This window comes from Micropterus salmoides, unplaced genomic scaffold (genome assembly GCF_014851395.1).
Source record: "Micropterus salmoides isolate LMB-PRFRI ecotype aquatic unplaced genomic scaffold, ASM1485139v1 Ms_hic_scaffold_2, whole genome shotgun sequence".
Taxonomy (NCBI): domain Eukaryota; kingdom Metazoa; phylum Chordata; class Actinopteri; order Centrarchiformes; family Centrarchidae; genus Micropterus; species Micropterus salmoides.
Genome location: NW_024041150.1, coordinates 26,375,541 through 26,390,314, shown reverse-complemented (window position 1 = coordinate 26,390,314; position 14,774 = coordinate 26,375,541). Strand labels below are relative to the sequence as shown.

General features: G+C 44.7%; 1 protein-coding gene across 5 annotated transcripts in view; it reads right to left on the bottom strand.

Moving 5' to 3' along the window:
* pcdh7b (protocadherin 7b) overlaps nt 1-14,774 on the bottom strand; it is a 104,950-nt gene that overhangs the window by 54,349 nt on the left and 35,827 nt on the right. For 2 of the 5 annotated variants that reach the window (XM_038731699.1, XM_038731695.1), the window contains exon 2: nt 836-1,055. The exons of 2 other annotated variants lie outside the window; for them this stretch is intronic. In XM_038731699.1, coding sequence (XP_038587627.1) covers nt 836-1,055 — 220 coding nt within the window. The remainder of the gene's footprint in view (nt 1-835; nt 1,056-14,774) is intronic. One more of the 5 variants, XM_038731696.1, reaches the window with a different exon arrangement.

The window sequence follows — 14,774 nt, the reverse complement described above, 5'->3', positions numbered from 1 at the left end:
TAGGAAACTAGCTCAGGCTAGCTGTGAGAAGGTTCTGCAAGGGAAGATACAGTGCTGTACCTAGGGACTGCCTTTACAATAGGCTCCATTGCTTTCCATTGCTCCCACTCACTCTCTCTAGACTGCTGTCTTTTCACATTTCAACCTACAGAACAGCAGTTCTATCTCCCAATTGTAGAAAAATGAACTCCTTCATAAGGGCCTCAAGCCAAACACATTGCTGATCAGTACAGTAGTTATCTGTATAGCTTCTAAACAATTCATGTGGGGTATTAGCCCCCATTGTTACTCCTCCTTTACTTTATCTCAAGAAATACAGGGAAGATATACGGATCTTGTAAAACAAAAAACAAAACAAACACTATCCTCCGTTCAATTGTCTAGATGACAAATGTAATTCAACAGGAATTGTTGAGAAGCCCTAAAGTGCTACAAACCAAAAGGAGGAAGACATCTGAAAGGTTTTGAACTTAAAGAATATGTCTGTTACATATATTCCCTCGTGTATCCCCTTTGATCAAATAAGCCTGAGGGTCCTGAAACAGAACCATAGGTTTTTTTTAATAAATCCGAGACCTTGTCTTCACATGATATACATTTCTGGAGGGGCTTTGGCTTTAATAAAAGTTGCCACTGCTACTGCATCACAGCCTCAACACCGCATCACACCTGATACACTACAGAACTAACTTATAAGACAGAACCTCACATGTTATTGTATGTTTGTGAGACTTTCTACCATCGGGCGTGCTACGTGAATGCTTTAGGCAGTATGTGAGTGTGTGTTTCCTGTATCTTAACGTTTTCTCAATCTCCTTTCAGTGTTTGCCCCTACCATTTTCCATGTGCTCTGCCTCACCGACACTGCCATCCGGCGTTGTCCTCTCGTAGCTGTCCTCGGGTAGGGGAAGGGCGCCCAGCCGGGGGCCCGACGAACTCTTGCTGCTGGGCGTCTCCGACTCGTCCAGGCCGCTGTCGTAGCAGCTCTGCAGCGATCCTTGCTGGTGAGGGTCCTGGGGCTGGCTCACCACCGAGAAGGTCACTCGGCGAAACGGCTACAAGACAAACCAAACGGCCGGGGGTCACTATAAAAGGGACTGTTTTTCTTGTTTTTTTTCTCATTGTTTGACGACAGCTAGGGAGTTGGATCCTCTGGATTTTTTCAAAGGGATTTTCGGGGCAGGATGATAGAGAAATAGGTTAGGAAAAAGGGGGGCAAGGGTAAGAAGTCTATGCCTTAATTGGAGTAATCAGGAGGAGTTGTAGGAGTGTGCAAACTTTAAACTATTAGGGATAACTTAAATGCCCACAATAGCTGTGATGTCACCTTCCTGACCCAAAAAAATGAGACTCAAAATCTAATCTGCTCTATCACAAAAGACCTTTTATCACTGCAAACAAGGTCCTGCCTTTCTCTCCCCTTGAAAACTTTCATTAGGAAGACGTTAATAGGGACATGGAGGAGGCAGTACAATGGAAGTCTTTCACAAACTCACTTGAATCTTGGGGGACCAAGCAGACACGGCAGCTGGCTAAACCTGTGTGTTAAATACAACTAAGGAGGGAGGAATGCAACATCCTCATTCACTTCATTCCACTAAGAAAGAGGACAAGGTGAACAAGCGTTCGGCTCTGCAGGAGGTCTGACTGAACAGAGCGAAATCACAAACGCAAAGACGAGAGCACACAAACAGGCACCACCGACTCGACTGCATGTGAGCACGTGCACACACACAAAAGGTTTTGCTAGATGAGCTGTGGGCTCACGCTATCAATATGTGTAGCCTGCTCTAACACATTATTGAGCAGTGTCCTGAGTTAAGCAGTAACAGAGCATGTCATTAAAGCCGAGGCCTCTTTCTTACTGTCTTTAGTCCGTTTCCCCTCCTCCTTACATCTTTCAATCCCCGTCTGAGCGTTGTACAAAGGTAATGGCAGAGAGGGAGGGATGAAAGAGGGAGAATGAGCATGAGGCGAGGAATGAAAGATCAGGCTTGGTCATTACCAGAATAAATGGCATAACAAATGGCTAATGCTATTCATTAATTAGATACAAACACAGTCAGAGCTTGCTTCTGTTGCTGCACATATTCTCTTTTAGCCCCTTGCTGGACTTCATAACTTGCTCATGCCAACCCATGGAACACGTCACATCATTTGAACTGACAGGCAGATGCCAAAACGACATGTCAGACTCATATTGTGTTGGCAAATATCCGGTATGTGTGAAATCTTCAGGATCCTCTTTAGGAAAAGACTGACAAATGAAGCCTAAACACACAAACGGACACAAACGGGCAGATATAGGGAACATTCTCAGCAGGTGTTGACAGGTCACCTTATAAAGGTGAACCTCTTTGTTACTTTGTGATCCTGAGACACTCACTCTAAACATCTCTGAATCTCTGCCAGGCACATACTGTGGAGGATTCTCTTTTTGATAATAACATTTCTCACAAGCCACCGGGAAAAAAAAGGGCTTCCTTTTGCTGTGTGTGTCTGTGTGGAAAAGATTTGCATTTATTTATATATTTCCACCCTCTTTCTCTGGCTGGCTGGCTAACACAGCAATCTTGGCAATAAATCATGTTTCCATGTAATTACAATCAACACTCAACAAATGAATTGGTATAAATATTCATGCAAATTTCACTTGGATAGTCAAACATTTGTTGCATAATTAAAACCGGGGGCCCAGAAGGAGAACTGCTCTCTATAAGTGTAATAACACTTGAAGAGATGTTAAGATATTAAATCGTGTTTTTTTATGTTTTTTGTTTTGTTTGTTGTTTGTTTGTTTTTACTGTAGATCTCCGAAACACTTGTTTGGTGTGAGGTGTGTGTTAACAAGTCCCACAGCTTGTGTGTGGTCAAAAAAAAGTACTTTGTCTGAATCAGATTTAGTGGAGTGCCATACTCCTTGGGAAACACGGTTTTCTAATGATACAAATTAAACGACTGTTGCCTAATGAATTGCTGGCGAGCCCGTTACAAAGAAAAGAAACACTCCAGCAAGCTCGCACCGAGGCAAAATTGAGTTTGGGAGAAAAAAAAGAAGCTGACGGGAAGGAAAAAAAAGTTAAATGAACAAATAGATTTTATTCACCTGAATTTCCCCTTATTTTCACTGGAGGGAGAGCAAGATAGAAGAGAGAAAAAAAAGCTAATTTGTTTGCAGACCAGAAATGGAGTTCATGCAGAGATCGCCGGAGGCTTTGGATTAGAATCTGCAGCAACCACCGTCTGCACAGCGACCTTCGCTCCCTTCATTCTGTGTCTTTTAAATAAATGAATAAAATAAAGAGCGATTCTTTCTTATGAATTTTTTCCTTATGTTTGTGTGCATATGTCCTGGTGTGTGTCTCAGTAGTAGCCAGGGAGGAAATTGTCAAGCAAGCCATGTGAAATCACATATGGCTTGTCACAACCAATACTATTTCTTTCTCTCCTTTTCAAGTATTCAAAGGGAAGACAATTTTGGGGCTCATCACATGACCAAACCACAGGGAAAAATGAACAAAATTATCTGCCGTGCACCCACACACACACAATCAGGGTTGACAGCTGGGGATTTGCTGCCCCAAAGATACTTTAATGCATGAGCGATGGCAAGGGAGATGTTACATTGTGAGAAATAAAAGCCGGCTGTGGGCGTTTCAGTGAAGGTGTTCCTCAGCTGTCTGTCCATGGTGTTATATGGCAGAGAGTTGACCCCCTCTCACCAGATACCTGGCCATTTTCAGACCCGGTGTGTTTGTTAAGCCTGACTGAGTACATGCCCTTTGATACCGGTCCCTCTACCTCCTACCCAACCTCCTGCCCTCATGGTCCACTCAGCTGCCAATCAATCTAACAGTGACTGAACCAGAAAACACTAGCACAAACACATACACAAACGTACTGACATGTCATGTCCCCCAGACGTATTTCATTTTAAAGGCGTGCCACCTACTTGGGAGCCATTCCAGTTTGCTGAGTGTCTATTGTGTGATGGGTGATTTTAAAGCCTTGGATTCAGAGATCTTATGAAACATCATAACAAAACAAAACCTCATCAAATTAACACTTATTGTACATCCATGCATAAAGTAAATAGCTACACCTCATGCTGTGTCCTGCCAGAAAGTGGCCAAGCTTTCAGTGCATGGCTTTCATTACAAGTTAGCACTGGTTTGCTTTATTTTAACCAGATGCCAGCGGAGGGCCTCTTGGGGTGTGCCTGTGATTGAAAGCCAGCTGTGACAGCCACGGGTGATTGAGCAAATCCGTCATCCCAAAAAATGAACAATGCAAACAAGCCACAGGTTTATTGGGAGCTGTGGCCGAAGCTTGGCCCAGCCTATTTCCTGGATGTTAAAGGGAAAACACATGGGCTGCCTGACTGAAGAGGAGCTGGAGCCAATAAAAACAGGCCTGTGCCACTCATGTCAATAATGTGTGACCTCTTGGATTTGATTTTCATTTCCTCCTCCCCCAAGTTAAATGTTGAACCGCTGTCAGCAGCACTCTGTTTGAGCCTTCTCCCAGAATGGGTAACACATTGTTTAGAAGTAGAGCACTCTGTCTTTGCATGAAATCTCAGAGTTGTTCAGATCGGTGACACTATTTCTCAAGGCACATTACTTATATACTGCTTTTCCAGTCCTATATTGTAGTTCTGTGACTCCTGTATGGCAGCTTTGCATGATTCAAAGTTCAAAAAAACTTACACTGGCTCTTCATTGAAGGCCTTCATTTCAGCCCCTGTCTAAAACAAGCTGTAGATGCCTCCCCCCCCCCCTCCCCCATGTTACCAGGTTGTTGTTGCTGAGCGGTACAGGCAGACTGAGCGTTGCTGTGCAGAGCAAATGACCATATATAGAACACTGGCTCCGTCTGGCTCCATCTGGCTCCATATGACGTAGAACGGAGCCGTTGGTAGAAAAAGCTATTGAAAACAGCGCGTTCAGAACAGGAGGAAATCTGAGGTTTTGGCTCACAACTCATTATTTGAAGATTTGGCCATGTTTAACATGAACATCTAACAGTGTAACATTATGGATGAGTTATAAAATATGGAAAAGTATAATAGGTCTCCTTTAAGGCTTTATAGTAGCATTAATGTCAAGCACTTTCTTAAACGTTTCCATCATCAGATCTCCAATCATCTTCCCATTTGGCTACTTAATGCACTCATTATGTGATGCAGGACAAGTATAGAACACACAATGGTGACTGTGTTTAAGCTCTACTGTGATTGCTCATCCACTGCGGAGGACCTTTGAGCCCGTTCTCTCTTGATGTCTGGATTTATAATCAAGCCCACCTTCACAAGAGCCTCTGGACTGAGTGAAGGATAATGGAGCGATGGAGGTAGGCCTGGTTGGAAAACACAGTGTGTGTAATTTCAGCTGTAAATACCTTTGGCGGATGGCAGTGACCCACTACCGTGAACCACAGGAAGTAATTGTGGCTGAGCTGGGCTTGGGGCAAAGGGAGCAAACATAAACTGCAGGGCCAGTGTCTTATTGCAGTCAACCAAGAGAGATGGAGGGATACAGACGAGAGAGTATAAGTAAGTGAGATGGAAAGACAGATAAAGAGGCCAGTTGAACAGGGTGGAAGACAAAGAGACTCGGAGAGAGTGAGAGAAGGCAGTGACACATGAGTATGACCATGATTGCCAAAAGTGCCAGTCTGTAATTAAGAAGCCATGTTTCATTTTTAATGGCCAACCAGACAGTGACTTGTGATATGCCACCTGAGACGCACAGAAAGTGCCAAATAGCCATGGTACACCAAAAAACACCGTTGCTTGCATCTTCAATCGGCTTAGCCCAATTGCGACTGCTTGTCGTCGCAAAGCTCAAATGCAGGTGAATCTTGGTGTAATTCCAGTACTGTGCATTAAAAAGATCATGAGACACACTGATGCTGAAGCGATAAATGAGACAAATGACCTCAAGGTGAATGTCTGACTGGAAATCAATTGGAATGTGATCAGGGTGGATTCAGGTTTTATTTGGGTGCAGTTGCACTTAATTACTATGTTACAGGCTAAGCTAGGCACACAAGGCTGATGCTGACTGGCCTCAGTAGTCAAAAACAAGAGGGTAGGCCGAATGTAGATGGTCTCTCAGGTGTGTCAGGCCTCCCATAAGTGACCAGGGGGAATTTCAAAAAGGGTTTTGGCAAGGGCCCAGTAAGTTGTGGGAATTCTGGTGTAGTTGGCTGCAGCTTTGTTAGCGCAACAGCCTGCAGGGTCTCAGGTATCATGTTCTAGCCTGACTGAAAGCTTTGGCCCTGTCAAGCTCCAGTGCTCCTCTTCACTTCCTCACATTCCCCGTCTTCTTCAAACTTCACTCCTCCGCACACATTCCCCCCAGGTCACTCAGGATGAAGAGGAGAAACCGGGGTAACATTTCCAAAGAACACCCAAGACTCCAGGAAGAAAAAAAAGAAAAACAAAGCTGAGATAAAAGAGCAGTTTGCGAGTTCAGTGTCTGATTTTTCCAACGTTACCTTCTCAGTCAACAAAGATGCAAAGAGTGTTTTTTTCTTCATCTTTTTCTACTCTGCTGGGTTTGAAAAAAACCACATAAGGGCACCCAGCTGCCGGTTCCTCACCTTAACTGTGCACAAAATAATGGCTTTGCAAACAATAAGATATTAGATTAGATTACACTGACAGATTTGCATGCCATCTTTCATTTAAAACTTTGTCAGAGAGCTAAGAGGTCATACAGTCCAGATGGGTACAAAGCTTGATAAAAACATTTTTAAACACCTTTAAAAAATTTTTTTTACAGAAGGTGCAGACATTATGGGAAACACAGCGCACCGTCTTGTTAAGAGTTGATGAGGCAATTAGCACTCGCTTGTCGATCTGTGAAATCGTGAGAGTATTTTTTACACTTCCATTTTACCATGTGTCCGTTTTATGATCTGACAGCACACCGATCAATTGAACGTCCTTCAGTGCTTGTCCACTGGTGTTTTCTTGAGTCTTTACTGACCCTTTATTGCAGTCTGTGGCAGAAGAAATTGCTGTATAAATATATGTGCTCCAGTAAGAAACGATTACTTAAATAAATCCAAAAAGACAGCAGGAAACCCAAAACATGAACTCCCCGATGCTTCCAACTGTTGTATGGTTGGGGTTTTGCCATAGAAAGTTGTTGCTAGGCACAAAAAGTCCTCCGAAGGAACTCTGGGGGGATGAATTCTTAGTCTCAGAGCTTGTGCCTTGGGAACCACTTTGGATTCAGAAAAAGGAAGTGGAAATTGAAGTGGGAAAAAAAGATGCAAAAGTTGGAGAGAGTACAAGAAAGGAACAAAGAATATAGAAAGGAAGGGAAATAGATGATAAGGAAGCAAGAAAGTGGGTGATCCTTCCATCCCAAACTCCATTTTCTTCCTTCATCCACATCCCCCCTTTAGTCCTTTCTTTTCCCAATGTGTTTGGAATGCCTTTGGACGAGTGCCACAGCTAGCCCTTTCCTATTAGCATGCACCCCATGCACGCAGGCGGAGAGACAGACCCGCAGGAAGAAAAAAAACTGAGAGAAAAAAAAGATCACACATGGTTACTTTCTTAAAGTCTGAGCTAAACTTTTAATTGCTCTTCAAGTGGCGGATTAGGCCACTGGTGTAACAGAGATACTATTCTGAGGGGACGCGTTTGAACATCTTCAGAAGCTTAGCTCAACCCCTGACCTGCTCTGAATGGCAAAGGAGAATTTTTTTTTTTTTTTTGGGTTGATGGAGTGGGGGCTGAGACGGGTTGGGGGGTGGGGCATTGAGTGGCAGTGGATTAGCTTCAAGCTGACAAATAACACCCTCTGCTTCTTTTCTACTGGGCTGCGGGAACACCATCATGGCAAGCCTAGTGGCATGTAGCTGATAGCATGAGGCTGAATGTAAAAAGGGGTAAATAAAACTTTCATAATTCATAAAGGAAGGCTTGTCGTTGTCGACCAATTGACTAACGTATTCCCATTTATACTGTGGTAATTTTTTGCGGAGTCCCAGAGCAACATCCGTGGCTGTCCATCGTGAATTATGTTACATCCTCTCATTATGAATGTATGGGGCCTTCTCCTGTGTCGCCATGTTAGAGCCACCGCTGCTGACACAAGCTCTGGCAGACACTGGGAATGACTGTCAACCAAACCCTGACCCTGGTGTTGCTTACATAGAGTCTGCCCGCAAATCTTGAGATCGCATATCCCACTTTTTTGAATGCAGCCCTTGTTTGTACACTGATATCTGAATGGCATACCATTCACTGTGCGTGTGCATGTGAGCACATGTACGCACATATCAAGTGAAATCACTCCATGCGTACTCAGGTGTGCAAGTGCCTCTTGTCTATCGGTGAGTGCAAGTCAATGTGTATGTGTGTGTCTTTGGCATTGTCATGTCATTTCACATGTCACCCTGCCATCAGCTTAGGTTCCCAGTTGTGGCATCTGGGTGGGGGGGTGTAGGTGTCGTGTGTGGGGATCCATCACAGCACTGGCAGCACTGCATCTGACCAACGGCCTACTACTGTCAGTTTGTGACGAGCCTGGGGCTGGCGCTAACGTTAGCTTGTTGTGACACAGGCCTGGGTGTCAGCAGAAAGCATGACATGGCATCAACAAAGCCAGGAGTTGGAGCAAAGCAGCCAAATGCCAGAGCTGAGCATTCTCTTCTACGGAGATGAGAAACAGCAGCTCACTTATTTTGCTACCTGTCCCATACAAGCACAAGTAGAAGATTCAGAAGCCTTCAAATGCTAAATTTAAAGAAATGAATGTCACCAAAGAGAGGGGGGGGAAATGCATTGATAGGATCTAGAGGGATAGACAGATTGCGGAGAGAAGAATAAAGAAAGAAAAGACTGAGATAAGGGAAGGAGAAAAAGACAGAGAAAGAGACTGAGGCTGATAAATGATTCTTTATTTTCCATCCTGAGTCACTGATGACAGATAACCTGCATTTAGGGGATCAGGGCTGCCATCCAAACAGGCAAAAGAGAGAGGAGAGAGATAGATTGGAGGAGGTTAGAGAGCATATCCAGCTTATCCGCTAATGAGGCGTTCTATTTGAGTATGATCATGCAGGCATGTATCATTCAAGTGGGATAAGTAGTGTGTGTGTCTCCTTGTGTGCTTTTGTAGCGCCTGTCCGCGCCTCTCTATGTGTGTGTCATCTTTAGAAATACCCACGCTTCCCTCATTTCATCAGGATATTACCACCAGGTGGCGCGTCCTTGCCTTGATGAAATGAATGCCAACTGTATGTCCTGATCATATCACTCACACACACACACACACACACACACACACACACTTCCTTTACAGGTCCCATCCACCACCTGTTCCTGACAACAGAAGAATAGGACAATTACGATCCAAACAATTAGGAAAACAATTATTACAAATAAGTAATTAAACTCCAACGTCAGGATAAATAAACTGACAGTGAGAAGGGAGAGGATGAAGGAGGATGGAAAAAGCCCAAGGCAAGTGGGGGAAGGAATGAATTAAGAGCGGCGGGATAGGAAAGAGACATGTGTAGTCGCTAACATGCTACACTCTGCTGGCGAAACATGAGGATTATAAGAAATGGAATAGCTTCACACACATGCTCACACATTTAACAAACCCACGGAACTTGGCAGTGAAGTTATTTCTCCCCCACCCACATTTCTTCCTGTCATGTTCCCCATCCCTCCATCCTCGTTCATCATCTCAACTCGGCGCCTTATCGCCCAACTTCCCTCTTTCCCTCTCTCCCCTATCTCCGTCTCTGTCACTCTCGCCCAGCTCCCTCCCTACCTTGCTATCTTTGTCGAGATCACGCAAGGTCAAACCTCCCCGACGTTTGATGGATGAAAATGGAATTAAGATGAAAGCACACTTTCAGATAATGAAGATATGCGGCGGGAGATTAGGAAGCTGGGGAGAGGCTGCAGAGGTGCCGACCAAATTAATATTGAAATTTATGTGTGTTTGGCTCAGACAATCCCCATGTGTTATTTCCACCAGGGGGGCCAAAATGGAAAACATAACAAAAATCTTAATAGCGTTTGAGGGAAGAAAGTGGAATGGCGGTGCCTTTTTCTTTTTTTCTGCCAACAGTGTTCATTTTGTCTGACGTAGGCATGCAAAATGAAGAAGCTGGAGACCACAGTGCCGCCATTCAGGAGCAGAGGAGGGAATGTGTTGGAAACATTAAACATGGACACTTGTGGGGCTTTGTGTGTGGCGTTTAAAGATGAAATATGTTGAACTTTACCTGTGATGTTTAAAGGTAGAGGAGGAGTGTGTGTGCGCTCGCTTAGGTTCATGTGAAATCTTTTGCATATTGACATGTGCCTAGTCAGATATTTGCATTGACTTTGAAAGGCATATGATATACTTTACAAAAGTGACACACGCAGGCACATGTATCTTACAATCCAATCTTCCCCATCTCAGCAGTTCTAAAGGGCTGGATCAGTGTGTGTGTGTTGGAGGAGCGTGTTACAGAAGATAGGCGAAAGGGATAAGGCCCCGTGCCTCAGAAGGCATCAAAGATAGACAGTCTATCAAGGCCCCATATCACTGTCTGATGACGGCGATATGCACACTAATCCTCATGTAAAATAGTCCTCTCCTCCAAGGCACTTCTTCCAGTGCACTTAGCTAACTGTGTCTCTCCTCTCTGATCCTTTCCTCATTCTTGCTTTTTCTACTCCCTGCGAACTGGGGGGAAAAAGGCAGGGAAGATCCACAATGTCTTGAGGTCTCATTTTCAGCTACAGCCCTATTAGATCTCATTACTCAGATGTTGACTGGGCAGCCATTTTGGGCAGCTAATGGGAAATTTGATAATGGCGTCAGGTTGTTTTGGTCCCCACTGTCACAGCTCTCTGGCACTCAGCTTGCCGTGGCACTTTGTTAAGGGGGCACAGGAGTGTCGAAAAACACAATTAACAGTGCAGCTTGTTTGTTCCCTCTGGTGTTTCTGCCCAGTAAGTCAAAATAATGCAGAAAAACATTGGAGGAGGAGTACAAAAGAAATTCATGTGTAGTTCAATTTGGGCCTGTTTTTGTCGTCTCTAAGCTGCAAGCTGTTCTCCCTTATTGAATAAGAAGGGGGGAAAAACATGGTCAGGTTACATAGGAGATTGCCAACAATGAAGCTCTTTGTTAAGATGTTAAGTAAACAGGCAGAATGCAGAAAATATTGTCTTTTTTTCACCTTAATCAAAGGTTAGAGAAAGGTCAAACAGGCATGATTACTGGACACCTGTGCCTGCTTTCTGGTGAGCTGTGTACCAGCGTACCAATGCCACCTACAAGTATGTGTGTGTGTGTCTGCATGAGTGTGTGTGTGTGTGTGTGCGTTTCACCTATCACCTTACCGGCAGCTGGTATCCTAGGAATAAAAGAATCGTCAGTGTGATGGCCAGCGGAGGCAGAGGATGAAGGAGGACAGTGGGTGGGAGAGTGTGGCGGCTGTGCGCAGGGCTAGCAGATGGAACGGATCCTGTACCCCGCCCCCTTTCCCCCCACCATGCAGGTGAAAGCACCTAACTGTATGCGTGACCCCCCTCACCCCTCCCCCCCCCTCCTCTCTGTGCTTCTAATCAAGAGAAGGACAGAAATGAGAGGACACGGTGCTTTGAGGGGGAACAGAGAAAGAATGGCTGCTATTGAAGTAACCTAAGCTAGCGGAGAAAGATAGCTGACGTGTGGACACATCAGACTGCGCTCATGCAAACACACACACACACACACACACACACACACACACACACACTCTGCAGTGACGGCACCGGTTCTGCTCTCTGACTCCAAGAAAGAGCTGCTGTTGGTGGTGGTGAGTAAGTATGTGTATGTGGCGGGGGGGGGGGGGGCTCCTAGATGGTTATTGATTTAAAGCGACATCAGCGTGACAGATAATAGCAATGAGCGGTAAGAACGGCGCAGTGCATCACGTGCAGCATCATCAAGGGCCAGATCAATATGGAGGCATGAAGTCGGGTTAACGATATGTGTGTTTGTGACTGCTATGAAGGCTTCCCTGCGTCCTTGTGGGTTTTCAGGTAGAAACACAAGAGGGAAGCAGGTCGCCATCTCCCACCTCTCTTTTTTCCCTCTCTTTCACTTGCTCTATCTACCTCCCTCTTGCCACCCAGCCACAACAGAACCGCTTGGAAAAAACAACCCAACATCAAAACTCAAGGCCAGAATTGAGGCTGTCACATAAAAAGACAAAACATCCATTTAATTTGAGCTCGTATTACATTGCCACTTTCTCTCTCTTTGATCTAAGAACAATGCCCAGGATTTGCCGCAGACTGGGCTGCCTCCAAACCCTGGCGCTCTGCAATACCTAGTTTCTGCCGAACAGGTTTTTCTCCCTATTCACACACTTCATAAAGCAAAAGCCAACTGCTAGCAGCATAGCACAGCACCCCATCGCACTAATGATGGCCCTCATCAGGCTGGCTAATTTAACCCCCCAGTGTAAATTGAGAGGTAGAGGTCATGCGGGGGAGTTGGAGTGGGGGCTGCAATTCATCTAAAGCTGAAGCAGCTCTAGCTTAAAACAATAATCAGATCTCTAAAGGAAGAAGAAGAAAAAAAAAACAACAGCCGCCTGGCCCATATTTCTATGCTAACAAGAAAATTGGGTTTGTTTTATTTATCTGCAGACCACATTATTATGAATTTGGGGCATTGGAAGAGTAGTTATTTAGAAGGCTACAGTTTCTGTTATTCCCCATGTATTTACTTTGCCTCCATTGCCCCCCCCCCCCCCGCCAACTCTCTCTCCTCCCATCACTGCGCCGCTGGTCCTCTTCTTCGGCCAGAATGAAAAGCAGGTCAGGCGTAAATGACAACTCAATAAGCTAAGTATAATACACCCATAACTAAGTGGGGGCCGTAGTTGTTAGCATGAAACACAACTCCACTGTGAGGCAAAATGTGTCTTTGAATATTATTTCAGGTGCTGGAAATATGCACGCGCTGCCTTTGTAGTAATTCTAACTGCTGACATGCACTCCCAAGGGAGTGGGTTTGAAGAGCGGTGGGTGTGAGGTGGCTGTCCCTTTTTCCCAAGATGGATCTGCTGAGTGTTTTTGGTTCTTCTGTAGTATTATAATCGTGCTGTAACATCTGAAGACAACTGTAGCAGCTGATTCACACACACTTATGTACACAGCAAATGGCCTCTTTTACTTGCTTAGGTACATGGTGGGACCATCTATCACAATGCTGATGGTGTTCTAGCAGAAGTTGTGTATGCTATTTATGTTTAGGGTTTGTGTTTTCATAACTGACGTGTGTCAGGTATCAGCCCGTCCAGATGTGATCATCACCATTAGCTCGTTTGTTTTTTCAGCCCCAACAACTTTTCATTTCTCATCCATCTGTCAAGAATATTACCCACCAAGTCATCCATCACACTCAATCCACTCCCTAATTCTCACGTCTCCCGCTCTGCTTATCTCAGTACTTTGGAGCTGAGACGCAATACTAACAAGGTAGAGAAAGACGAATGGTTTGTTGGGTCATACATCCCCAGATAAGGTGAGCGGTATGTTTCACATTTCAGTTTCTAGTCTATGATAGACCTTGGGGGAGCTTCCTGGTGTCTTTGCGCTCACATGCGTAAGCACACACACACACACGCGCGGGATAAAGGTCTCTGTCATTCCTCCCTGTCTCCACTAATGAGTTCCATTTCATTCCCACATTCCTTTACACGACCCTATCAACCTCAGCAGTGTCGAGTTGCAATGCCACCGTCTCTCTGCTTCTTCCAGTGTCTCTCTCCCCTCTCTCTCCCTCCATACAGTGCAGCTGATCTCCGTCTAGCCCTCCAATCTAGTTAATATTTCATCAAGTGGGGAATTTCACATCTGTAGGTCACATTCCGGCCTTGGCAATTAGATACTCAAACAGCGACCTGGCTTGCTTTTTTTTAATTCTCCTTCTTCTTCTTCTTTTCTTTTTTCAAAGGGAATTAACAAGTTGAAATTAATTTGAGCCCTCGGTGAAGTTCTTACGGCACAATCACTGCGAGTGACCGAGAGGGGTGGTGGTGGTTGATGAGAGAGATCGAGATAGAGTCAGAGAGGCAGATTTAGCAAAGAGACCCTTTCGAATCCACATTAATAAAATAACATTCTGCGTTTTAAAGTGTTGCACAGCTAAATAAGAAGTGACCACAGCTGTTCTCTATGGTGTCGGACAAATCCCTAGTTTAGGAAACTAAGGACATGATATCGCCATGGTTACTGGAGACACTATGAACTGCAAGCCATGGCTAATTATAGTAGCATTTACACCAGTTTGTGTGATTTAGAAAATTATATATTATCATTGTGCAGACAGATGTGTATTTGTTCGTTTTCAAAATGAATGTGCGGGTGTGTACCTTTTCTTTCTATTTGTATGTAATTACATGCACGCTCAGCAAAGGACATCTGTGTAGGCGCTTTAAGTGTGTGTTGTGTGGGGCCTACGTGTGCGCTGGATTGTGCGGGGTTTACCCTAGATACAGTGTCTGAACTGGATTAACAATGCGTCACTCATTGCAAGATCTCTGATAAAACCCCCCCTATGCCTCACGGCATTGGGAGGCTTAACAATAGGATGCTTAGTCTTATAATGTTGACATCTACGATAACACCGGAACAAGATGGTGTCAATGGTGAGTAGATGTAAAGGGAGGGAATCCTCGCCATTCTGCATTGTTGTGCCATTCAAATGTAGGACATGATAAGTGATGTGATCAATGAGCCATTTGCT